Source organism: Bos mutus, chromosome 7, assembly GCF_027580195.1.
Source record: "Bos mutus isolate GX-2022 chromosome 7, NWIPB_WYAK_1.1, whole genome shotgun sequence".
In the NCBI taxonomy this organism is placed as follows: Eukaryota; Metazoa; Chordata; class Mammalia; order Artiodactyla; family Bovidae; genus Bos; species Bos mutus.
In genome coordinates this window covers 54,597,632-54,624,289 of record NC_091623.1, presented here as the reverse complement: position 1 = coordinate 54,624,289, position 26,658 = coordinate 54,597,632, and the positions used below count along the sequence as shown (strand labels likewise).

At 50.2% G+C, this 26,658-nt stretch overlaps 1 protein-coding gene across 1 annotated transcript; it reads right to left on the bottom strand.

Annotated features, from left to right (window-relative positions):
* Positions 1-1,037: 1,037 nt before the first annotated feature.
* LOC102278777 (complement C3) lies at positions 1,038-25,108 on the bottom strand. The gene is made up of 31 exons (XM_070374720.1): positions 25,038-25,108; positions 24,823-24,925; positions 22,634-22,808; positions 22,241-22,487; positions 22,075-22,157; positions 21,737-21,824; positions 20,777-20,879; positions 20,517-20,604; positions 20,144-20,259; positions 19,328-19,480; positions 19,030-19,212; positions 18,624-18,830; positions 18,163-18,324; positions 17,767-17,896; positions 14,550-14,747; positions 14,282-14,393; positions 13,456-13,541; positions 13,199-13,338; positions 12,525-12,731; positions 11,239-11,365; positions 10,903-11,106; positions 8,920-9,021; positions 8,767-8,842; positions 8,381-8,549; positions 5,575-5,670; positions 5,262-5,415; positions 4,076-4,257; positions 3,719-3,877; positions 2,458-2,517; positions 1,221-1,311; positions 1,038-1,051 (listed from the first exon to the last, which is right to left on the bottom strand). The coding sequence occupies exons 1-31, from the start codon at positions 25,106-25,108 to the stop codon at positions 1,038-1,040; spliced, it is 4,086 nt and encodes a 1,361-aa protein (XP_070230821.1).
* Positions 25,109-26,658: the final 1,550 nt, after the last annotated feature.

Here is a 26,658-nt window from a genome sequence, read left to right as displayed (position 1 = left end):
GTTGTCCCAACTCCCGCCTGTGCCCTCTATAGTCTGTTCCCCCCAGAAGGAGCCTGTGCAAGCCTGTTGTATATCACGTCCCTCCTCTGCTCAGAACCCTCTCTGGCTCCTACTGCCCTCCAAGCCAAACCCAAAGTCCTCACCATGGTCTGCAAGTCCCTGCCTCATCATCTCTCCGACTCTTCCACCTAAAACTACCCCTTCCTTCTCTTGGGGCTTCTCTGGTGGTTCAGACAGTTAAGAATCTGCCTGTAATGCAAGAGAGCTGGGGTTGATCCCTGGGTCAGGAAGATTCCCTGGAGAAGGGAATGGCTACCCACTCCAGTGTTCTTGCCTGGAGAATCCCATGCACAGAGGAGCCTGGCGGGCTACAGTTCATGGAGTCACAAAGAGTCGGACACAACTGAGCGACTTTCACCTTTGCTCCTCTGTAGCCGCACTGGCCTCCCTGCTGTTACTCAAGCCAGGTGACCTCATTCTTGTCTCGGGGCCTTTGCACCTGCTGTTTTGCCTGCCTGGAGTGCTCTTCCCTCAGATCCTCCACAACTCACTCTCTCACATCTTCCATATCTCAGTTGAAAGCAGGCTGGGGAGAGCTTCCCCTGGACCTCCTTCAAGTCTGTAGCACCTCTTCCTACTTTATTTTAGGTGACACTTAGTCATCACCTGCTACTGTGCTACGTATTACATTTTACAATGCAGATTCTGCTAGAATCTGCTAGAGTGTGATTTCCCAGAGGAGAAGGGCTGTTTTTCTTGTTCATGCTTATGTTCTCAGGGCCGAGAAACTGAGTGAAGCACATGGTAAATGCTCACAGATTCTTTGTTGAGTGGCTGAATAAAGCAATAGATGTGATTACTGAATGGTAGCTAAAATAAAATAATAAAAAAGAAAAGATAGGGACTTCTCTGGTGATGACAGTGGATAAGAATTTGCTTGTCAATGCAGGGTACTTGAGTTCGATCGCTGGTCTGGGAAGATTCCACATGTTGCAGAGCAACTAAACCCATGACTTGCAGCTACTGAAGTCTGAGCTCTAGAGCCTGGGCTCTGCAGCAAGAGAAGCCACTGCAGCGAGAAGCCTGGGCACCGCAACCTGCTTGCTGCAAATAGAGCAAGCCCGTAGCACAGCAATGAAGACCCAGCACAACCAAAAATAAATAAATAAACACAATTATATTTAAAAAAAGAAGAAGAGCATCTCTGGGTCCAGGCTCACCTTTCTGGTTCTCGTTTAGAGTCACATTCAGGTGATACTGCTTGCAAGTGTTCTCCAGGAACTCTGGGGACCTGTGGTACACGGTCAGGATCTGTTGGGCAGGGGAGAGGTCAGAGCTCACTCACGCATACTCCTTTCCTCCTTGCTTCAATTCTTGCCTGCCCAGCTCTCTGCTCCATGGGGGATTCACAGCAAGGTCTTTCCTCCTCGATCCAGTGCACTCAGTGGCCAGAACAACCTATGGAGTCTACGCCACCTCTGTGCAGTAGAACTTCCTGCATTGATGGCAAAATAGCCTCTATCTGTGCTTTCCATGTGGCAGCCACTGGACGCATGTGGCTATTTTTGGTTGTGCCATACAAGATCTTAGTTCCCTGACCAGGGATTGAACCCATGCCCTTTGCAGTGGAAGTGCAGAGTCTTAACCACTGGATTTCCAGGGAAGTCCACACGTGTGGCTAACCAAGCACTTGAAATGTGGCCAGTTCCACTGAGGAACTGAATTTTTAATTTTATTTATTTTAAAATTGACTGAAGCTGAAGACAGAGTGTGACTTGCCTGAGGTCACACAACAAAGGCAGGGATTCAACTGTGACTCCATCGCCTGACACATGAGAGCGGGCTACCTTGAATTCAGTGACCAAGAGGGCTGTCCTCCTGGATCACAGGGCAGAGGGTCAGAGGATGTAATGGAGCCCCCAGATATTGGGGGAGGATGCAGTTGTTCTCTGGGCCTTGGGAGGCACCCTGGAGGGAGAATCTTCCTTTGGTGGGGCAAGGAAAGAGACATCTTTTCAGGGACTCAACATAGCAAGGACTCAATATCCAAAAATCTTTGCCCTTGAGACTGCCCTGGGGGTCCAGTGGCTAGGACTCTGTGCTTCCACTTCAGGGGATGTGGGTTCCATCCCTGGTGGGGGAACTAAGATCATACATGCTGCATGGTGTGGGCTAAACAAAACAAAACAAACCAAAACCCCAAGTATCTCTGGCCTTTACCCCAACTCTTGACTTACTGCAAGTGAAAACCTTATTTCTCCACCTGTCAAATGGAGCCCATATTTTTACCTACTTCTCAGGGTTTTTTTGAGGTGTCCTTAGCTTGATTCCCATATTTGTGCTCTAAATGATAGCTAAGCTTATTGGTGATATCAACCTTGTTTTGGAGTCTATATTTGCCTCTCTTCCCATGAACAGAGAGAGCCCTGGGCTCTAGCTAAGGAACACAAGACCTACCGAGATGGTGCCTCTTCCAGTGCCGCTGGCTTTGATCTGTAGCTCTTCCTCAGCAGAGAACTGAAATGAAGGGGGAGGAGGATTTGAGGGCAGAGGAAGCAGCAAAACATGGCTCACATGCAATGAGGATGAAGAGGGAAGCATCCATGGGCACTGGGAACTCAATTATTTCCCTAACTTGGGGTCTAGTGACTCTCCTGTCCCTCTCCATGAAGATGGCTTGACTTTTCCTTCTTGACTGAGCATTTGTGGTATCTACACTGTCACAGATCAGCTACAACTGCTGACTCAGTCCTAATATAGATCTGTCCGCACCATCAACTTTGCAGTGTCTCTGAAGTTCCAAATGTGTGAAGCCCCACCAAGACTCTTTTCTTTGGCTTCTCTGCACCTAGTCTTGTTCCCCTCATACATTCTTCCCTCATTTGCTTGAGCAAAATCTTATGCATTCACATCCAATCACATCACCCCTGCTTAAATCCCACTGGTATTCTTACAACACTCTGGCCTCAGGGCCTTTGCACTTGCTGTTTCTTCTGCCTAGATCTCCAGAAGGATCACACCTCCCTTTCCTTAAGATCTTTGCTCAAGTGTAACCTTCTTGGTGAGACCTTCCCTGCCCAACCTACTTAAAATGACAACTGCTTGTTCCTACCTCTCTCCCTGTTTCATTCTTTCCCGTAGGTAGCACTTGTCATCACTTAACACATTATGCATCTTACTTATTCACATCTCTTTATCGTCTGTTCTCATTAAAATATAGAATTCTACAGGGACAAGGACTTTTTTTCCTGTCTCATTTATGGCCATATTCCCAGAACCTAGAACAGTGCCTGGCACACAGTAAGTGCCCAGTAAAGATAACTGAGTGATTGAAGGTAAGTATCACCTCCGCCATGAGGTAAGGTCATGGAGATTACCTTTTCTACCATACCCAGGTTATTTTTTTCCTTTATATACTTATTTCCTTCCCCTGTGTTCAGAAGCTTAAAACAGAATATAGAATTAAATTTATTGTCTTAGTTTCTTTCTAGACTGTAAGTTCATTGAGAGCAGGGAACACAGATGCTTCATAATGTACTCCAGGAGAATGTTTGGCACACAGTAGGTGCTCAGGAAGAATAAGTGAACCAATACATTGACAGTGTTGCCTATGGTGGCTAGATACTATTGATGAGGGAGACTGTCAGGGACATGACTCTTGGCCTCATCTCCAGTGCCACTTCCGTGTGGACTTCCTGTCTGCCCCTGAGCTCCATACCTTTGCTGACCGTAGCTGGTAGGCATTCTTTTCATCAATGACCCATTCCACATGCAAGGCTTTCTTGGAACTTTTGATCTGGATGTGGAGATCCTGGACACCTTCGAAGGGGACAGCCTCGCGAAAGCGGGTGAGGGCTTCGATGGCCACGACCGTGGTCTGGGTGTTGGGACAGGGTGGGTGCGTGGGTGTGTGTTGGATCAGCACCAGACACAGCACATTGGGACCCCTCTCCCCAACCCTGTGGGTACCAGCACCGTGGACAGCTCCACCCAAAGGGCCAGTCGTGTCAGCACCTTGGCTAGCAACCCAACCCTCCACCCTTGACCCCTCCACCCCTAGTTTCCATTTGGTCACCTGGGTGGACTGGAAGCCTCCTCCCAGCTGCCGTTTCTTCAATAGCCAGTTGGCGATGGCATGCGTTTCATTGCGCCGACCCAGCTCCAATTTCTGCATCAGTGCATAGGCCGTGGCCTCAATGGTGTACAGGGAGTCGTCTAGGTCCAGGTCATCCAAACCCACTGGCCAGTGGGTTTTGTCTAGAAGATAGGTGTCCCCCTGGTCATGTAGATCTGGAACCACCTCCCTAAACCTGTCCTCTCCTTGTGTCATTGTTGTTGTTCAGCTGCCAAGTCATGTCTGACTCTTTGCGACCCCATGGACTGCAGCACGCCAGGCTTTCCTGTCCCCCACCACCTCCTGAGGTTTGCCCAAGTTCGTGTCCATTGAATCAGTGATGTCATCCCACCATCTCATCCTCTCTCACCCTCATGGCTATTTTATTGAGCACCTACTTTATGTGAAAACCTTTGCTGAGGAGACATATGGACACTGAATTTTTCAGAACCACTCTAGGGGACAGGGACACTATTTAGAGTTGAGGAAACTGAGGTCCAAAGGAGCTCCTCCACATCCTTCCCAGACCCACCACAAGTGAGTTTCTCTAACTCCACTCCTCTTGACTTGGGGGATGGAGAGGATGAGATAAGGACCCTCAGGGATGGGATAGGGCAAGACCATGGGAAGCAGACCCCTCTCAATTACCTGTGTCTAATGACCTTCTTTCTAGCCTCAAACATACCAAGCACTTGCCCGCTTCAGGGCATTTGCATGAGCCAGCCCCTCTGCTTGGAATAACCTTCTCATGAAGGTGAGCCTTCTCATCTTTCATTTCAGCTGAGGGGGTCGCCTTTTCACAGAGGCCCTTCCCAGTTCTGCGGTCTATACTTCCCCCCCCTCATCATCATCGCTCCCACCCACCTTGTAGGTTACTATCTCAGCACCAGTCTCAATTTGTCATTCTCTATTGACCTGTTTGTCTTCTGCCAGCCTCCCCTAACAACAGTGGTAGTTTTGAGGGGAGGGGCCACGTCAGTCTTGTTCACCTTGGTTTCTCAGGGCCTGAGCTCAAGGGTTGGCACACAATAGGTGCTCAGTAAATGATGAATCACACCTTGCTGGATTTGAGATCATGCACTCTCCCTCACTCTGCCTCCATGGCTATGGTGAACACATAGCTGGTTAAAAAGTGGCCCACACCCACTCTTGCTGGCAAAGCTGTCCAGGTAGTCATTGGCTCGGGGGCTCCTGATGAGGGCCAGAGCATAGGAGGTTATGGCCATGGCAAAAGTTGTCCGAATATGAGGGAGTTTTTTCTCCAGGAAGTCACCGGCACGCTTCATGCTGTCAGCCAAACTCTAGAAAGTCAAGAGAAGAGGCTAGAGGGAGGTGACGGGTGGAAGGGGTCTGGGAGTTAGAAGAGAGGGATGCATTGAGAAGGACATGATGGCAAGGGAGCATCCTGTGTGCAGGGGTTAGGGCACCTTGCAGACCCTTCCCTTCTCTTTGAGGCCTACCGGTATCTTCTGGCTGCACAACTCCTTCCCCTCATTCAGGGCGATCAGGACAAGAGCTGTGAGTGATATGTCTGCCTCAGAGCCATGGTAGCCACCCTGCAAATGCAGAACCATACCCATGATCCCTTTACCATCTTGGAGGCACCTTCCCCAGTCTCTCCTCCCTGACCTTGAACAGCTCCTGGGTGCTCAGCTCTGGGCTGGATGATGTTGAAAGCAGGATGTGGAGACAGGGAGAGGAGGAGGAGCTATCTTGAGACTTGCCTGTGTGGGGTCTGTCTTACTAACAAAAACTGACGGCCATGGAGGATGCTGTGCTAAATTCTCTAAGCTAGCTCAAAACATTCTTGCGGCAGCTCCATTTTCTTGACAATGAACCTTAGGGTTGGAGACATGTCTCCATTGCTAGTAAATGACCAACTTAAGGTTCAAACTCTTCTCCAGTCTCCCGGGTTCCACCCCCAATCCCTGTGCTGGGTTGAATAATGTCCAGCCCTCCCCCCCAATCTTGTCCACCCAGAACCTTGGAATGTGATCTTATTAGGAAATAGGGTCTTTGTAGATGTAACTCGCTAAGTGAAGAACAGGTTATACTGGGACTTCCCTGGTAACTCAGTGGTGAGGAATCTGCTTGCTAATGCAGGGGACTAGTGTTCGATCCCTGGTCTGGAAAGATCCCACATGCCGTGGAACAACTAAGCCCCTGTGCCACAACTACTGATCTTGTGCTCTAGAGCCCAGGAACCACAACTACCAAACCCATGTGCTGCAATTACTGAAGCCTGAGAGCTCTAGAGCCCGTGCTTTGCAACAGGAGAAGCTACGGCAATGAGAAGTCTACTCATTGCAACTAGAGAGTAGCCCCCACTCGCCACAACTAGAGAAAGTCCATGTGCAGCAGTGAAGACCCAGTGCAGCCAAAAATAAATAAATAAAATTTAAAACTTAAAAAAAAGATTAGAAAATAACAGGTTCTACTACTTCCCTTGGTGGCTCAGACGGTAAAGAATCTGCCTGCAATGAAAGAGACTTGGGTTCAATTTCTGGGTTGGGAAGATCCCCTGGAGGAGGAAATGGCAACCCACTCCAGCATTCTTGCCTGGAGAATTTCGTGGCAGAGGAGCCTGGTGGTCCATAGGTCACAAAGAGTCAGACATGACTGAGTGACTAGTACAGGTTCTACTGGGTTAGGGTGGGCCCAATATCCAATAACTGGTGTACACATAAGAAAGCGTACATAGAAGGAAGAACGGCATGCGATGTTGGATGTAGAGATTGGAGTGATGAGGCTACAAACCAAAGGGTGCCAAGGATTGCCAGGAACCACTAAGCTTGAAGAGACAAAGCAGGATTCTCCCCTCCCCATCCCTGCCCTCCAGTTCAGTTCAGTTCAGTTCAGTCGCTCAGTCATGTCCGACTTTTTGCGACCCCATGAATCACAGCATGCCAGGCCTCCCTGTCCATCACCAACTCCCAGAGTTCACTCAGACTCATGTCCATCGCGTCAGTGATGCCATCCAGCCATCTCATCCTCTGTCGTCCCCTTCTCCTCCTGCCCCCAATCCCTCCCAGCATCAGAGTCTTTTCCAATGAGTCAACTCTTCGCATGAGGTGGCCAAAGTACTGGAGTTTCAGCTTTAGCATCATTCCTTCCAAAGAAATCCCAGGGCTGATCCCCACCCTCCAGAGCCTTCCAAAGGAGCATGGCCCTGCCAAAACTTTAATCTTGGACTTTAAGTCTCCAGAACTGTGACAAAATAAATACATTTCTGTTGTTTTAAGTCACCTAGTTGGACTGCTTTGTTCTGGCCGTCTTAGGAAGCTAATACATAGCCCACAGCTCCTTCTTCCCAGAGCGGCCAATGAAGCCTATGAACTCTTGGATCAGTTTGCATCCATCGTCTGCTCAGAATCTTCTGTGGCTCCTACCTTCACTCAGGGGAAAAACTCAAGTCCTCCCTTTGGCCCAGAAGGCCCTGCACAATCTGTTCCACTACCTCCCTCCTCTCACCTTCTCCCCCTCTCCCCTTGCTCACTCTGTTCCAGACACACTGGCCTCCTCACAGTTCCTCAAACATGTTGGACACACTCCAGCCTCAGGACCTTTGCACATGCTGCTTCCTCTGCTTGGAACACTCTGGCCTTAGTTATCCACTGGGACTTGTTCCCTAACCTCCCCAGGTCTGTATAAATATCAGAGTGCATGCACTTGGTCACTCAGTCATGTCCGACTCTTTGCAACCCCATAAATTGTAGCCCACCAGGTTCCTCTGTCCATGGGATTCTGGAAGCAAGAATACTGGAGTTGGTTGCCATTTCCTCCTCCAGGGGATCTTCCCAAACCAGGGATGAAACCCACATCTCTGATATCCCCTGCATTGGCAGGTGAATTCTTTATCACTGAGCCACCTGGGAAGCCCATCCTCTCCTCATGAAGCCTTCCAGAATTTCACACCTCCCTCTTTAAAAGTTGTTTCTGGAGGCTGGTGTGGAGGAATACTTGGTAGGGATGGGTGTATTGACTGGGGGAACAGGGAGGACTCAGACGCAGAGAAAGGTGGGCCAGGACTGGCAACTCGTTGAAGTAGGGTTGAGGTGGGGATGGGTCCTGGATGTACCCTACCTCCCCACATTGTAATAGAGTCCAGGATGGTCCAGAGCAGGGAGATGTGATGCTGGGTGCTGGGCCTCAGCCCTTTCCTATTCTCATTCTACCTGTGAACACCCCAGGGGGCTGACATCCCCTCCCTGTATGCAGAGCCCTGGGGTTTTATTTGAATGGCTCAGCTAGGGGGATGGTGGGTACCTGCATAGACCACATGACCACAGGGCTTTCCTCCACAAAGTTCCCACGCGTCCGCTGTCTGTGGGTGATGATCCAGTTGGCGATGTTGCAGACAGAATCAAGACTGAGCACGCTGATTGTCATGGTGGGGTAGGCCAAGGCATAGACCCGGAATACGTAACTCGTGAGCCTGTTGGGAGGGAGACGGGTGGGTGATGGCTGGCAACGTTGACCAAGGCATTCTAGGAGAGGGGCTTCTACTCTGTGGAGAAGTCTATGCCAGACACCATAGCAACTTGGAACACCACTGGCCCCACAGCCTGCCTGCCCCAAGATCCCACAGTGGGGGTGCTCCTGGGGTCCCCAAGCCCCAGGCTGGCCCCTCCTACCAGTGTCCTCATCCTTACCAGGTGCTTCCTGGGTTTCCCTTGCTGGTGTGGTAGCTGCCATCTTCACTCCGGTGGGTCAACATCCGGCTGTACCCTGGGGAAATAGGTGGATGGGAAATTTACAGGGAGAGTTGGTGTTTGGGTGTGGTTGTCAAGGGAGGGGTCAGTTACCAGGCCGAATCTGGGGAGCAGGGTGTGGGTGAGACTTAGGGGTGCTTTGCATATTGATGGAACCCGGAGGCGGTGACTTGTCCAGGTGCAGAACGGAGGGGCCTGAAGGGCCCAGGTGTAAATGATGGTCATGGCCAAGTGTGACCGTGGGATCCAGGGGACAGTTGTATATGGGAATAAACTGGAAGTGCTGTTGGGTCCTCTGGGGAAGGGTGTGATGGGGAATTACTGCTACCAAGGATCGTGGAAGGTAAAACTCAGAAAAGGGCATATTCTGAGGTGCCATTATTATTTAGCCGCTTAGTCATGTCTGACTCTTCTGGGACCCCATGGACTGCAGCCTGCCAGGCTCCTCCGTCCATGGGATTCTCCCGGCAAAAATACTGGAGTGGGTTGCCATTCCCTTCCCCAGGGGATCTTCCTGACCCAGGGATGAACCAGCATCTCCTGCATTGCAGGCAGATTCTTTACCACTGAGCCAGCAGGAAACCCTGAGGGGCCATGACCTAGGTGTTTTCTCGGGGGCTGTTTCTTGGCTGTAATCTAAAGGTGTCAGTAGTAGTCAGAAGGGGTCACTCCAGGGTGTAGTCTGGGTGTAGTCTCTGTCGGATTCTGAGCATTGCTGCTTGGGTATTATTTGAAGGTTATCTGGAGGTTTCCTGTGTGTGTGTGTGTGTGTGTGTGTGTGTGTGTGTCTGTGTGTGTTTAATTATTTACTTGGCTGCACTGGGTCTTAATCTCAGCATGTGGGATCTTCAGTCCTTATTGTAGGCAAGCAGGATCTTTCATCGTGGCATGAAGAATCTAGTTCCCTGACTAGGGATGGAACCTGGACCCCTGCATCAGGAGCGTAGAGTCTTAGCCACTGGGTCTGCAGGGAAGTTCAGGTTTACTGTTTGGGTTTAACATGGGATGATAGCATCTGGGTGTTAGCTGGATGGAGCACCATCCAGAGCATGTGGATGGAGGGTTGGTGTCTGAGTGTAACCAGGGAGAGGAGGGGTAAGTGTCCAAACTAACTTGAGGGTTTCTGTCTGGGGAAGTAGAAACTTGAGTCTGGTGCCTTAGACCACTTGGCCATCCTGACATGCTTGAGGGTCTCTGTCTGGGTGTAAGCAGGGTGTGTATCTCTGGTTGTTACCTGGGGGGTTTGGATGTAACTTGGGAAAGTGTTATCATTCAGGTGTAACCAGGAAGCCACCACCTGGGATTATTCTGGAGTTTTCTACCTGGGAGTTCCCTGGGAATGTAGCCCAGGACATGGAACTGACTGGCTAAAGCCTGGGACAGTGTCTAAATATAACATAACCTGGGAAGTTGCTGCTTTAGGGTAAATCATGGTGTCTGTTATGAGACGTGTAGCCTGGGAGAGGGGTCAGGGTGAAGGAATAACCTGGGGATCAGTCATAGTTGGAGGCCACCTGGGGAACTTGGTATCAATCAGGCTGTCAACTGGGAGAGAAGTCAGAGTTTGAGAATTTTATTTTTTGGCTGTGCCACAGGGCATGCAAAATCTTAGTTCCCTATCCAGGGATCCAGGGCTTCCCAGGTAGCTCAGTGGTAAAGAAGTTGCCTGCCAGGGCAGGAGATGCAAGAGATGCAGTTTTGAACCCTGGGTTAGGAAGATCCCCTGGAGGAGGCCGTGGCAACCCACTCCGGTATTCTTGTCTGGAGAATCCCATGGACAGAGGAGGCTGGCAGACTATAGTCCATAGGGTTGCAAAAGAGTCGGACATGACTGAACGACTGAGCATGCACACCACACACACACTTGTAATCAAGGAGCCAACCCATGCCCCCTGCACTGGAAGTGTGGAGTCTTAACTACTGGTGCACCAGGGAAGTCCCCTGGGAGTCAGAATTTGGATGCTATTGTCTGGGAGGGTCAAGTGGGGGCCTCCTTCAGCTCCAAGGGTACCTTGGCACTCTGCCTGAGAGACTCAGACACCCTCATCAAGGTCCCAGGAGGAGACCCGCTCTCACCTCTGGCAAGGTTCTTCATCACCTGCTCCCTGAGCTCCACCCCAACCTTGTTCCACTGGCCTGTGGAATCCAGGTAACGCGTCAGTATGACCACGGGTGTCAGGGAGCTCAGCGTCTGCTCGGGGCAGCCAGACGGGATCCTCAGCAGCCGCCATGTTTCACTGGGTGTCAGGGTCCCCAGGATGGTCTCGCCAAGGATGTCACCTGTCAGGTGGGCAGAGTCTAAGCACCAGGTCTCCCCCATCACTCTGTGCCCAGGCGGGCTCTGGAGGAGCCGGCACACACCCCCACCCCCTACCCCAGCCCCCACAGGAGCCAGCTCTGTTTCCTAGGTACCTTGGACGCTGACAAACACGTCCGCCTCTGTGTTGGGGATCTTGTTCAAGAATTCTTGTTTTGGCACCAGCTGCGTCTTGGTCTGACCTGAGCAGGCACAGCCTTGTGTGATGAGTGGGCTCTGGGACTGGGGAGGTCAGGGTGTGTAGACTTTGGGAGAAGCTCAGACTGCCCACTTAGCCAGACCCCCTCATTTCAGACCTTCCCTACACCAGGGCATGGCCCCAGGATCCCACAAGCCTCATGAAAACCCCACAAACCTTGGGGGTTCAGGAGGAAGCTTTGGGATATTTGCTCAATCTGACCCCCTGCCTGTAGGATGCAATGAAGAAGCAGGTTAAAAACAATAGTCATAATGACATTCATAATGACGGTAAGAGGAAGTCTTGCTTAGCCATAAAGAGCAGACTCAGTCTTTCCTGGTGGTCCAATGGTTAAGACTCCTCCTGCTAATGCAGGGGACATGGGTTCAATCCCTGGTCTGGGAAAATTCCATATGCTTTGAGGCAACTAAGTCTATGGACCACAACTACTGAGCCTAGAACTGGACCCTAGAGTGCTGGCACTGAACCCTAGAGCCAGTGCTCTGCACCAAGAGAAGCTACCACAATGAGAAGGCCATGCACCACAAATAGAGAGTAACCCTACTTGCTTCAACTAGAGAAAGCCGACCAGCAGCAACAAAGATCCAGCACAGCCCAAACAAACAAACAAACAAAAAAGACCAGAGACTCTGGAGCCCAGATAACTAGGTTCAAATCCCAGCTCTTTTGCTGCACGACTTTGGACAAAATACTTCTTCCCCCTGTGCCTCACTTTTCCCATCCATAAAAGGGAGAGGATAATAATTCCTACCTCACAGAGTTGTTCTGAAGGCTCAATGAGTTAATATTTTCAAAGTGCTATATCCTAAGTATTAAACACGTGTTTGTCAAGTAAATAAAATATTATTACTGATGGGTCAGGCACTGGTTGTGTGTAATGTTCACAGCTCTCTGATCACTCATGGCTATGAGGATTATTCTTCCTGCAAATGAGGCTCAGAGAAGTTAAGTAAGCTGCCCAAGGTCACACAGCAGACACAAGGTTTGAACCCAAGCCTGACTCCAAAGTCCCAAAGTGGGGGGCTTTGTGATTGAACTTTTAAATCATTGTCATGCCCCTCACTTCTGCCTGTTTGTTGATCTTGGAACCACCACCCCCTCCCACAATCACACAGCCTGGAGCCCCAAGTGTAGACACCCCACTGTCTACATGGGCAGGAAGGGCTGGGGAGTGCCCATTACCTGGACCAGGAGTGTCTTCCTCACGTGGTCCTGGACCACAGAGCCTCTGGCCTTGACCTCCACATCCACTTTGCCTATTTCAAGTGGAAGGAGCACGAAGGGCACCACCTTGGAGGAGAAGGGGGGCACGGCCACTATCTGGCGGGAAGGGGCATCTGGCTTTGCTGCACTGCATAATGACTCCTTGTGAGGGAACTCTACTCGGACCTGCGGCAGAGGGCACGGTTAGGGGATCTTGATTGCCTGAGGAGGCCCAGGACCCTAAAGTCACAGTCTCCTCCCTGCCTCCATCCTGAGAATCCTGAGTACGTGACAACGTAGCATAGTGGTTGAGAGTAAAGACCCTGCCTGGGTTCACACCCCTTCTTTCACTTGTTGTTGATGTTCAGTCTCTAAGTGTTCGACTCTTTGTGACCCCATGGACTGCAGCATGCCAGGCTTCTGTCTCTTGGGTGTGGTGTAACCTCAGGAAGCAATTATCTCTAAACTGAGAATGGCCAGAGCATCCATCTCCTGGGGTTATTGTGAGGCTTAAATGAGAAAATGTCTTAGATGCTTTCGCAAGAAGGCTGCCACTTCAGTGGCCCCTTCGGTAAATGGACACACTCCATCCCTTTTCATAAAACACACCAACAGATATGTTTGAAGGGACAGGGGGAAGTCTGGGGCTTCACCTTGACTGACTGCTGCAAGAAATTGTACAGCACAGCTTGGATCTGGACTTGCTCGTTCCTGATCATGGAGAAGGGCAACTTAAGATCCACAAAGAAGGGTTTCATAACTGTCAGCTCAAAGGGATCTGAGACGCAAAGACCTAGAACCAGGAGAGCACTCGCGGTCAAGCAAAGGCCAACTGTCCTGGGAGTGGGGGTGGGGGGCTGGTCAGGGCCATTGTTCTCCTGTTTCCTCAGCACTGGGCTTGTGGGGTCACCTTGTCCAGTCTTGATGCTGACAGCCACGAACTGCCATGTGGTGATGGAATCAGGCACGGTCACGTGGGTGGTGTAGTGGGAGATGCTGCAGGAAGCCCCAGGGGGTGGATGGAAGGGACATGATGAGTCTGTGCTGCCTAGACAGAGCCTCTGATTTGAGGGTCACTGTCTTGGGCTTAACATCACTATGGACGGGTCAGTGAGTCACCCAATTAGAGACATTTTCCTTAGAGGGCCATGATTTGGGAGGGGAACCCACTGGGATCTTTATCCCCATCCAGGAAGGCATGGGACGATTCTGAGAGCTCAGTATCACCCCGGGAGCATTGGCCCTGAAAAAAGTACATAATATGAACAGTTTCATTTACGGCAACAATCAAGTTATATTACTGACCTATAGCTGTTCTAATCATGTTATGTGGTAGACAATAAGATGGTTAAATTGTTATATTTTTTAATCTTTAAGTGCATTCCTTCAGTTAGCTAATTTAGAAGCATTCAACTTGCAGAGAAGTTGAGCTACAAAGAGGTCAATACACTGGCCCAGGGTCACACAGCTCACGAGTGGCAGAGCTGGGAGTGGAATTTATGCTGCTGCTGCTGCTTCTGTTTCTCTTCCTCCTTTCTTTCGGAGAGGGATGGGCAATGCCATGTTTACTTATTAAAGACCCAATCTTGGGACTTCCCTGGTAGTGCAGTGGTTAGGAATCTGCCTGCCTAAGCAGGGAATACAGGTTCGATCCCTGGTCTGGGAAGACTCCACATCCCCTGATAATGCATGGAAGGGCCAGGGACCAGAGGCTGACATGAGGGTCATAATCCTACCCTTGTGTGGTTTTTGGCAGAGTAATGGTCTTCCAGAACCAACTTTCAGGGAACACGCTCCGGACAGGCTCGTCCTCCGGGAAGAAGTCATCTAAATCATCATCTTCATCCGCTGCAGGGGGCAGATGCCGGGCAGGGTCTCCTCTGCACATCTCCCATGACCCAGCAGACCCTTCAGTGGGGTCCTCCCACTCCAACCCTCCATCGCACTCCACACCCCCTCAGTGGAGCCCTCCCAACCCTGTGCCTCCTGCCATGGCCCCCTCACTTGTCCCCAGAAGCAGCTGCTCCTCTCGGGCCTCCCGAGTCAGGGTCTCAGACAGCTGGCAGCAGCTCAGGAAGGCAGTGATGCAGACTGGTCCATGGCGGACATGCTGGATCCTCTCCTTACATGACAGCCCCACTGGGTTCTCCCGGAGCCCAGCCTCACAGCACTTCTGCTCCAGCTCTGTCTTGAACTTGTTCACTGCAGGCCAGAGTTAGAGGGACAGAGGAAGGGCTGGGAGGGACCTGAGGAAGCAGGGACCCATCCACCTAAGCACCATGACACTCGACCTCTGTTTAGCCACATCTCTGGAAATGCTGTCCCTAGAGCTTTGCTATATCTTTCCCCTGAAGCTTCACATTGAACCCTTCCCTTGTGATGTGTTCTAATGAGGAAGTTGAGCACAGAGAGATCAATTCACTGGCCTAGGGTCACAGAGCTCAGAAGCATTGCTCTTCCTCCTTCCTTTTGGACGGGGATTGGCAATGCCATGTTTATTTATTAAAGATGTAATTTTGGGACTCCCCTGGTGGTGCAGTGACTAGGAATCTGCCCGTCAGTGCAGGGGACACAGGTTTGATCCCTGATCTGGGAAGATTTCACAAGCCACAGGGCAACTAAGACCGTGCACCGCAACTACTAGGCCTGTGCCCTGGAGCTTGTGCTCCGCAACAAGAGAAGCCACCTCAGTGAGAAGCCTGCGCATGGCAGCTAGAGCTTGGGCCCTGCTCTCTGCAACTAGAGAAAGCTGCCTGCAGTAACGAAGACCCAGCACAACCAAAAGTAAATAAATAAGCCTTAAAAAGATGCAATTTTGACTCTTGGTTTTACTGTGTATTTTTAAAAAATGAAAACACAAAACTTGCTGTAGAGTATGATGCCAAGTTGAAAGGCTTCTAAATTAGCCAACTGAAGGAGTGCACTTAAAGATTAAAATATTACAGCAGTTTAAAAATCTTGCCATCTACCATATAACATGATTAGCACATCTATAGTTAAGTAATATGACTGATTGTTATCATAAATATAACAACAGTTTATAATATGTACTTTTCCATGAAGGTTAGCAGAATTTTTGATATTGAAATTAGACAGCGTTTTACCTAAATTTTTATTAGACTTCACTTATTTCCCCTTTATTTAAACCCACAAAGTAATTAGCACTGCCAAAGAGACTGAAAAGTCTAATATTCATAGAATCCATCTTCTAAAAACACCTAGTTTTACCTCCCATCTTCCTTCAGCTCTAGACTTCTTGATTCACCACACCCTGGTCTTTGTCTACATGTTATCCTTTTCCCCTTTCAGTATCACAGACTCTAGACATCTAAAAACTACATTTCCAGACTCCCTTGCTGCTAGGGTGCTGGATGGAACGAGATCCTGCCATCTAGAAACTCCTGTGTGGGCTTTCCTGGTGGCTCAGATGGTAAAAGATCTGCCTGCAATGCTGGAGACCAGGGTTTGATCTCTGAGTTGGGAAGATCCCCTGGAGAAGGTAATGGCTACTCACTCCAGTATTCTTGCCTGGAGAATTCCATTTCACTTTCACTTTTCAGACGCTCTTGTATAGGATTTGGAAGGTGGAAGAGAGGTGGGGACCATTTTCCCTACCATCAGTGGTAGTTGATAGGTGGGCTACCATCTGTTTCTGTAGCAGGCATAATTCTGTGTTTCATTATTGACCCATCAGCTTCCCAAGGGATATTGACAGCAATTTCCTGAGATTTTGTGCATTGCAGGATCTCCAGTGGCATGACCTTGAGTCCCAGCAAACACCTTTCCAATTTCATTTCCAAAGCTCAGCTAATGAATTTCAAAGCACTAAACTTCCATCATTAAGTCACTCCTCTCCTCATTGGAGTATCTAGAGTGGTTTCAGTTTTCTGTTCTAAGCCCTGGTAGGGCAATGGCAACCCACTCCAGTACTCTTGTCTGGAAACTCCCATGGACAGAGGAGCCTGGTAGGCTGCAGCCCATGGGGTCGTGAAGAGTCGGACACGACTGAGTGACTTCACTTTCACTTTTCACTTTCATGCATTGGAGAAGGAAATGGCAACCCACTCCAGTGTTCTTGCCTGGAGAACCCCAGGGACGGGGGAGCCTGGTAGGCTGCCGTCTATGGGGTCGCACAGAGTCGGACACGACTGAAGCAACTTAGCAGCAGCAGCAGCAGCAGCAGCAGCAGCAGCAGGGAGCCAAGAGGGCCACATCCAGCTTTAGTACTAACCTGCTTTCCTCTTGGTCTCCAACCTCTTCAAGGAGCGGCGGCGGCGATGGCTGGGAGAGGGGCTTGGTGGGCAGTGCCAGTCTGGGAGTCAGAGTGAAGAATGAGAGGATAAGTCAAGATTGTTATCCACATTCTTGATACTTACTGGGTGCTTACTGCCTACCCAGTGCTTCATATGCATCACCTCATTTTATCTCATAGCCTCTTCACATTCAAGTTTTGACACTTAAAAGCTGTGCAGTCTTCAGCAAGTCACTTAACCTCTCTGGGTTTCAATTTCTTCAGCTGCGTAAAATGGAATAATCATAGTTCTATCTGTGAGATCATGCATATAAAAGTACTTAGTGCAGGCTCCAGCTTGCAGTAAATAAAAATCATTATTGTTTTCACTGTTTATAGCTGAAAGAAGATATGCCTAGTTGTCCCCATATATCCATTCTCCCCTGTGGCTTGTGGCATTTAAGCCTCCATCTTTAATGTATCACTCAGAAATGAATACTACATTTCCCAGCCTCCCTTGCATCTAGATGGGCCATGTGACTGAATTTTGGCCAATAAGATGAGAGAGAAGTGTCTTCTTCTCAAGTCCCTTTGTCCTGGTGCCTGGCAGGAGGTCCTAATAAGCCTCCATCTTGGGATACAACAGAGCAATAAGCTTGAAGGAGCCTGAGTCCCAGAATAATCTCTGGCCTGTTATTGAGCAAGAAATAAATGTCTCCCTTGTTTAAGACAATGTTAATTTGTATCTCTGATACACATGGCTAAAATTGCATCTTAATTAGCACACAGTGAGTTACTTCTATACATATACATATTACTATGTATATTTTATGGTCAGATAAATTGAGAATCAGAGAGGAAATATGACTGACCTATGGTAAGTGGCAGCATCCTAGATTTTAGCTCATCTGTTTCACACCAAAGTCCATGTGCCTAACCACTGGATAGCACTTTCCCTTCCTCTACCCTCCTCCTGTCCCCAATCTGTACCTGTGCTCGCCAAAGTGTCCATCCCTGTGCTCATCTTCATGTCCAATCCAGCATCCTTGAACACGGCAAGTCTGTCTTTCCCACTGCCTGCTGTGCAGCCAATGTCATGTTCCTCTACCGTATCCCAGATCTGAGGGTCAAGAGAGGACCCTGGATTTGGAGCTTGTATTACCCCTCCAGGGAAGGTGCAATGGTACACTGTAATTGATGGTTCAAATAATAATTTTCATACCATCATCGATTTATTGAGCTCTTACCACCTGCCAACTTCTATGCCATCCACAGGCTCCTTGAATCTTTGCAATCACCAATATTACCCATTTAATAGGTGAAGAAACTGAGGCTCCAGCTAGAATCTCCAGGAAATCTTTTGGCTCAAAGCCCACATGCTCTTACCTTCTTCTGTGTGAACTTGTGCTTGCTGTTCAAGATATGGACAGCCTTGTCCACAGCTACTAGCCCCACTGTGGCTTCTGCATCACCTGTAACCTTCAATGCCACCAAGCTGCTTGGTTGTATAGGCTGGACGTATGCTTCATTCTGCAAGCCAATCTTCAACTAAGCAAGGAAAAAGAGAGATGTGAGGAAAAGAGGCTCATAGGTCACCAAGGGGTTTCCTGAAGTCCACTTTCAAGTCCATGCTCCCTGCAGCTCTGATGGTGCATCTGGGAACTCCACCAGGCCAGTCTCAACTCTGCACACTTACTTGCATCTTCTTCACCTCTGAGGTTGAGCTTTTAATGCCACATCACTTCCTCTTCCTCTCCCTTGCCCCCAGGCTGAGAGCCCTTAAATTTGTACAGACTATCTCCCAAGAATTATGATGGTGGTGTACAACTATAAGGAGTTAGGCTCACCTTCTCCTGGCATTTGTCATTCACATCAATCAAAATGGAATCAGCCACCAGTTCAGGGTCCTGTCCTGTCCCCTTGGGCAGTAAATAAAAGGCCAGAATGCGGAAGGAGGGCAGCATCTTGGAAGTCACATCAATAATGGTGGATGCGAAGACACTCCCATGATTTTTTAATTCTTTGGCATGCACAATCTGACCCTTACTCAAGACCTTGGAGACAAGGGAGACTAAGGATGAGAAGGACAGGACCAGCCCTCCCCCAAGGCCATCCCAGCCCAAAAAGGAGGCCCATAGTCCCTTTGCTTCAGCCCACCCTTAGGTCTGAGTCCATCCCACATGGTTCCCACCAACTCAGCTTGCCAGGGTTGTACCAGAGAAAGAATTCCTCAGTGCAAGTCCAGCCCCTCACCAGGATGGTGAAGCGAGTGATCTTGTTACTGACAGAAGAATCTCGATTTGTGTTGAGGTTCAGTTGGAGGTTGCTGCCAACTTCTGTGCTCAATGCCTTCACATCAATGTGCAGGAAGTTCCCTGACTCATCTTGAGTTGAGTAAGGCCGAGCTGTCATACTGGCTGAAGCCTGCTCCTCTGGCTGGATTGGTGCCTCAGTTTTCACCTCGGGAGAGTGATGGACAAGTAAACCCCTCAATAACTCTTCCAGCTTACAAAATCCCAGCCCCACTATCCCTTCCCCATAAGTTTGGTACCTGGATAGTGAGCTCCTTCAGATTTGCTTCTGTGTTGATGACCAGAGTAGCCTCACCACGTGGTGTGGTGTGTACTTTCACATTTGTGCAGCTGACGAGGACTTTAGAAGCTGGGGACCCATCAGGATTTGAGACAAAGACCTGGGGTGGAATCTGGTGTGAGATCAAGGACAGGCCTGAGGGTGGCCTTAGGTAAGAGGTGGGAACTGTGAAGGCAGCCTGGATAAGACTGCTTTGTACAGCTGTACAAGTTGTGCACTGAACGACACCAGGAGCACCACTCATTTAGTGCCAATGAATGGCGCCCCTTAGAGTTTTGCAGAGTAAAGCCAGATGTGGCAGCCCTGGGGTTTGTGTGCCAGGTGGGTAGGGGTGGGGGGGATTGAGGGTGAAAAGCATAGGAGGAGTCATGCAGGGCTTGGGGAAAGCTTGGAGTAGGATTGTCACCAGCTTTTATAATGCCCACCAGACATCTCAAAATCATCCCAAAAGAATGTATACAAAAATAGCACACTTTCTGTGCAAATGCAGTCTCAAGATAAATGTCTAAGCACCACCTTCTAGCCTGACTGTGGTCTGTAACCATCCCCCCTCCATCTTTGGAGAAATTCTGGAGCCATCTCTGTGCTTTGGGGGGATTTGAGTTACGACTTGAGGGAACCCTGGAATAGGTCTGGAGACATGATGGACTCAATTCTTAGACAAATGAATTTCTGGGAGGCAGGTGAATCCAGTGTGGGATTTTGTCTCCTGGGAAGGTCTGTTTCAGGGAAGGGGGGCCCTGAGTCCCTGAGTGGAGTAAACCCAGACTCTGACCCTAAAGCTGAATGGCATCCCCGGCTTGAAATACTGGGGTGTCTTGATGAACTTGATGTTGTATGGGCTCCGAACAATCTTCACCCCAGAGATCTCGGTCTGGACCATCTCGCCCCCTGGAGAGACACGGGGACCATGAAATCTGCAGCAGATGTTAAGTTTCTTGGGGAAGAAGCAGGGCTGCTGGTACGGAAGGCACCACTTGGTGAAGGCAAGATAAGATGGTAACACAATTTCGACTCCTCCCAGTCCTTCTGGTATTTCCCAATTTCTCTGCTAAGGAGCTGGCCTGAGGTCACATAGGTGGAGTGCCTGGGTTGGAAAAGGACACAGGGTCGTGAGCTTAGCCAGGGGGCCCAGGTGAGGATGGCACCTGAGGAGAAGACAGTGATGTTGACAAAGATTGAGGCCCCAATGAAGTCCTCTTCTGAGCCTTGGAAGGCAGCCATCAGTGTGTCCTTCTGGAGGGAGATGTGGCCATGGCCTTGAGAGATCTGCTCTCAGAGTAGGAGAGAGGAGAGGAGATGGTTTCTTGGGAAGTAGGGGATAGTCAAAGGAAGGGAGGTGGGAGAAGGGGAAAGAGGGGAGAGGAGGTGGGGGAGGAGAGATAGCAGAGGGGTAAGTCTCAGTCACCTCCACCCTCTGCAGGGAGCTTTGGATGGGGATCCGACGGGAGTCCTGCTTCACCCCGAAGATGGCCAGAGCATGTCCATCCACTGGCTTGTTGAATATATACCTGGAGGATAGATATCCATCTCACTAGCTCTGAAGCACCCTCACAACCTCATGAGTCTGCAGACACGACCTCATGTGTTTGCCCGCAGACACGACCTCATGTGTCTGCAGACACAGCCTGTAGGACCTCATGGAGCTGGAGGAAAGGCTGTAACACTTGGGAAGGGCAGAGGGGGCCCCTGGTGACTAAGATGATTCCATTACTGACCAACACAAGCCTGGGAGGTGACAAAAGAACCCCATGAAGTCTTGTTGGGTTGCAGATGTGGCCTATGCAACCTCCCAGGATGGTAGAGGTAGGCTGCACAGCCATATGGAGCCACAGGGGAGTCTGAACAACCCTGGGGTGGCAAAGGCAGCCTGTGAAGCCTCATCAGGCAGTCTACGAGACCTGTGTAGGATGATAGAGTTGAAGAAGTGGTCTACATAATGTCAAGAAGTGACAGACATGGCCACTACAACCCTAGGCAGACAACATGGCCTGTACAGCCTTATAGAGCTGTGGAGATGGTCTGTAAAATTCCAAAAGGCAGCGAATGTAGCATTTGCAGCTTCGTTGAGCTCCAGAAATGACCTGGACAATCTCAGGAGATGGCAAAGGTGCCTATGAGACCTCATGGATCTTCAGAGACGGTCCGAACCGTGAGATATGGTGTAACTCCGTTATGAAGACAAGGTGGCTTGTGCAACCCTGGAGACCTAGGGGGTGATGTGCACAACCTCACAGGACAAGAATGTCTCATGGGTGGCAGAGTGTCTCTCTTATACCCTAAGAGCTACAGAAGGGCTCATTTCTCTGCCCATTCAGCTTCTTGGCCTCCCTGGTCCTCTGGCCAGGCTAGGGGTAAAGGGACTCACCGGGCCTGGATATTCACACCCAGAACCTCATCCCTGAGGTAGAAGAAAGTCTTGTTGGGTGTCAGCTGGACCTCAAAAGATGGGAGCACTGGGTGGAGTAAAGAGAGTTACTTACCCTCAGCGTTTCACTGTGCCTGCCCCACTCCCATCCCTTCCCCGCCCCACTTGCTCCTTCCTCAATGCTTCTGGCAGCCCTGGTGGGCTGGACACATGGTCCTGTTCACCAGCCCCCAGCTCAGGCCCTGGCCCATGGAACATGCACCATGAGACCTTCTTTGCATTTCCAGCTCCACTCCTTGTGGAGACCCACCTTGTCCTCCCCGGCACACCCTTCTCACCGTACTCCTTCACTTCAAAGCCTGTCTTGAACTTCTGCTTGGGAGCCGTTTGGTAACTGGCTTCAATGGTCCAGGTCCCAATACTGAGGCACAAAGAGTTAGGAGAGTTGGAGCCTGAGAAGGAAGACCTGCCCCCACTCCATCTCTAGAGCTCCTGGCAGGGTACCTGATACGCTCTGGGAGGGTGAAGGAATCTATGTAGACACCATTATCGGGCAGGAGATCCTTGCTGATCACAGCAATCCCCTCCGGTTCTGCAGGAATGGAGAGCGGGCGGTTCACGCCCCAGCCTTCCAGCACGTGATAGAACCTGGGGTCCACCCTCCCCTCAGGAGAGGTCACCTTGATGTCCAGAGTGAAAGTCCTGGACACAGGATCCATCCTGTGGTTCACGGTGTACACCCGGTATTGAACTAGAGAAGGAGGGAAGATTCTGAGCGTGGGCTAGGGTTTGGAGAGGGGGTGGGTATCGTCATGAGGATCTTGGGCGGTGAGGGAGGGGGGCCTTGGACAGAAGGACACCTTGGGAAGTGGAACATGGGGCCCAGGGGGGCTGCACCTGATTGCTCGGGAGTGTAGATGGTCTTGTCCGTCTGGATGAAGATGTATCCAGCGTGGGGAGCCACCAACACCAGCTTATTCATGGATGAGGAAACTGAGGTGGGCGCCCAGTTTGCCTCGATGAGGACATACTGCATCCCGGGTTTTGGGGGGTAGACCAGGTCCTCGGGAATCTGGGGAGAGATGCCCACACTCCTCAGGGTCTGCTGGGGTCTCCATCCTTGCGGGCAAAGCCCTGGACCAGGTGTTGGAGAAGCAATTGAATGGGAGCTCTCTGGTTCTGCCGTTGGGGGCAAGGTTCCAGCGTGCAACGCCCAGGTTGCTGCCGAGCTAGTGCATCCGGCGCGGATGCAATCGCGTTTAGACTGTTTCCCAAGTCACCAGCAGAGGGCGCCTTTTATTCTTTCAAATCTCAAGCTATGATTTATTTTATTTTAAACTTTTTATTTTGTGTTGGGGTATAGCCGATTACGGAGAAGGCAATGGCACCCCACTCCAGTACTCTTGCCTGGAAAATCCCATGGATGGAGGAGCCTGGTGGGCTGCAGTCTATGGGGTCGCTAAGAGTCGGACACGACTGAGCGACTTCACTTTCACTTTTCACTTTCATGCATTGGAGAAGAAAATGGCAACCCACTCCAGTGTTCTTGCCTGGAGAATCCCAGGGATGGGGGAGCCTGGTGGGCTGCCGTCTCTGGGGTCGCACAGAGTCGGACACGACTGACGCGACTTAGCAGCAGCAGCAGCAGCGTAGCCGATTAACAATGTTGTGATAGTTTCAAGTGAACCGTGAAGCGACTCAGCCATGCATATACATGTATGCATTCTTCCTCAAACTCTCCTCCCATAAACTCCCCTCCCATGCAGGCTGCCATATAACATTGAACAGAGCTCCCAGGTCCTTGTTGGTTACCCGTTTTAAACACAGCAGTGTGTACATGTCCATCCCAAACTCCCTAAATATCTCTCCCCCACACCCTTCCCCCATGGCAAGAATAAGTTCGTTCCTCAATACTGTGAGTCTCTTTCTGTTTTGTAAGTTCATTGGTATCATTTCTTTTTAGATTTGCACAGAGGTGTCATGTGGGCTAATCAAGGCCTTTCTTGGAGCCCAGACTTAGGGGACTTTGAATTTCTAAATGGATAGAGCATGCCAACCGGTATATATAGAATGGATAAACCACAAGGTCCTACTGTAGAGCACAGGGAACTCTATTTAAAATCCTGTGATAAACCATAATAGAATAGAATATGAAAAAGAACGTACGAAAGTGGAAGTCACTCAGTTGTGTCTCTTTGTGGCCCCATGAACTGTAGCCTGCCAGCCTCTTCTGTCCATGGAATTCTTCAGGCAGAATACTGGAGTGGGTAGCCATTCCCTTCTCCAGGGGATCTTCCCAACCCAGGGATCAAATCCAGGTCTCCTGCCTTGCAGGTGGATTCTTTACCATCTGAGCCACCAGGAAAACCCAAGAATACTGGAGTGGATAGCCTATCCCTTCTCCAGTGGATCTTTCCGACCCAGGAATCAAACCGGGGTCTCCTGCATTGCAGGCTGATTCTTTACCAACTGAGCTGAGGCCTAATAAGAAAGATTTTAAAATCTTTTTCTGCTTCCCAAGCCACCATGCTGCATCTCCCTTCCAGGTCTTTGCTTAGACTGTTCACCCTGAAACAAAGCCATCTTCTCCTTCCCACCTTTAACCTTTCACTTGATTACTCTGAGATTTTCTGGAAAAAAAAAAAAAGAAAGTGTTAGTCGCTCAGTTGTGTGTGACTCTTTGCCACCCTATGGACTATAGCCTGCCAGGCTCCTTGATGCATGTAATTCTCCAGGCAAGAATACTGGAGTGGGTAGCCATTCCCTTCTCCAGGGGATCTTCCTGGCCCAGGGGTTGAATCCAGTCTCCTGCACTGCTGGTGGATACTTTATACCATTGAGCCACCAGGGAAGCCTATTGCTGTACAGCAGTAATTAACACAACGTTGTAAATGAACTATACTTCAATAAGTTAAACAAAAAATAGGACATAAGAGGAGCAGTAAGTATATCCAGCCCACTCATCTTGGCCTGTCACCCACCGTCACTGATGCTTGGTCCATAAAGTGGTTTTCCTTTGAGAGAACGAGCTCTCTCCTGGCCACCCGAGTATTCTTCATGGGGAAATCCCACACGCTGAGATTCACCTCAAGGGGATGGCTGAGGGGCTCACTGGAGTCAGAATGAGCCTCCACATGGATGGTCTCTGGGCTGCCGATCCGCAGGACCCGGGGGGTCACCAGGATGTACCTGCCAGTGAACATATACGGGGGGACAGGAGGATTCAAGTGGGGGAAGCAATGGACTGGGGTCAAATGCAAGGAATCATGCCAGCGGCCGGGTCCCCTCAGTTCTGACTCACAGCGGCTCAGCCTGGGCGATGGGGATCCCCAGGAGGAGAAGCAGCAACCCCAGGCCCCAGGGCACGTCCATGGTGGTGGGTGGAAGATGCTTGTCCTCTTGTCCACCTCAGCGCTGGTCTGTTTGCCTTGGCTTGTCCTGGTTGAGTTAATATCTAAACGAACAAGGGGAGGAACTTCCCATAAATCCAGTGAAAGATGAGGGGCTGCTCTGCCCTTCTCAACCAGTGCTCTGCAGGGTCGGGGGTCAGGGAAAGTTGCACTGAGACTACTCCAGCCCCACCCCCACCTTGGGGGCCAGAGCGTAGGGAGAGCTGTCTTTCCCATCAGCCACTGGGTCTCATCCTGAAGCCCTCTGCTCCCACAGCAGGAAGGAGGTCACTTCCCAGGCCAGGTGACCGCTAGGCGCAGCACACACTCGGGACATAGTTGGGATTGGGTGGTAGGGGTAGGAGGAGACAGGATGTTCCCACCTCTCCCCTTGTGAAATTGGCAAGAATTTCTGGGGTAGCTGCTCTAACAAGGGCAATGCAGGCATTATGTTTTTATTTCCCAATCACAGGTGTGATCAGCCGTATGAGGCATTTAGCCATCTGGCCCTGGGACCCACTGTAGTGGAAGCTTCTGGAAAATGCACAGGTCAAATCCTCTTACTGGGCTTCTGAGCGACTGAGTGACTTTCACTCAGCATGAACCTCATGGCTTTTCTCCTTCCTTGCAGGAGATGATTGTGTGTGTTAGTCGCTCAGTCGTGTCCGACTCTGTGTGACCCCCATGGACTGTAGCCCACCAGTGTCCTCTGTCCATGGGATTCTCCAGGCAAGAATACTGGAGTGGGTTGCCATTCCCTTCTCCAGGGGATCTTCCTGATCCAAGGATTAAACCCGGGTCTCATGCACTGCAGGCAGATTCTTTACCATCTGAGCTATCGGGGAAGCAGGAGACAGTTACACTTGGTAAATCGCCCACTGTCCATTATTCCAAAATCACACCAGTCTCTCTGGGTTCTTTTTCCAGATGGCAAATTATACGCTATTATAGTTAAAGTGAAAGTGTTGGTCACTCAGTTGTGTCCGACTCTTTGTGACCCCGTGGACTGTAGCCCACCAGGTTCTGCTGTCCATGAAATTCTTCAGGCAAGAATACTGGAGTGGGTTGCCATTAAACCATGGAGGAAAACACATCCTGATTGAAGCATTCCTGGAAGAAGCCTTCCTCTGACCTGAAATCATTCTCACTGGCTGTCTAATATGCTCTATTTGGACTTCCCTGGTGGAAGAGTAGATAAGTAAGAATTGCCTGCAAATACAGGGGACACAGGTTCAAACCCTGGTCCTGGAAGATTCCCCATGTCACGGAGCAACAAAGCCTGTGAGCCACGACTACTGAGCCCGGAATCCTCAAGTACTGAAGCCCGAGCACCCTGGAGCCTGTGCTCTGCAACAAGACATCACTGCAATGAGAAGCCCACGCACCACACCTGAAGAGTAGCCCCCACACACTTCAACTAGAGAAAGCCCGCCTGCAGCAGTGAAGACCCAATGCAACCAAAGATGAATAGATCGATGTATAAATAAATAAAAATAGGTCTCCTTCTTCGATGAGGTCAACACTGCTAGCTTG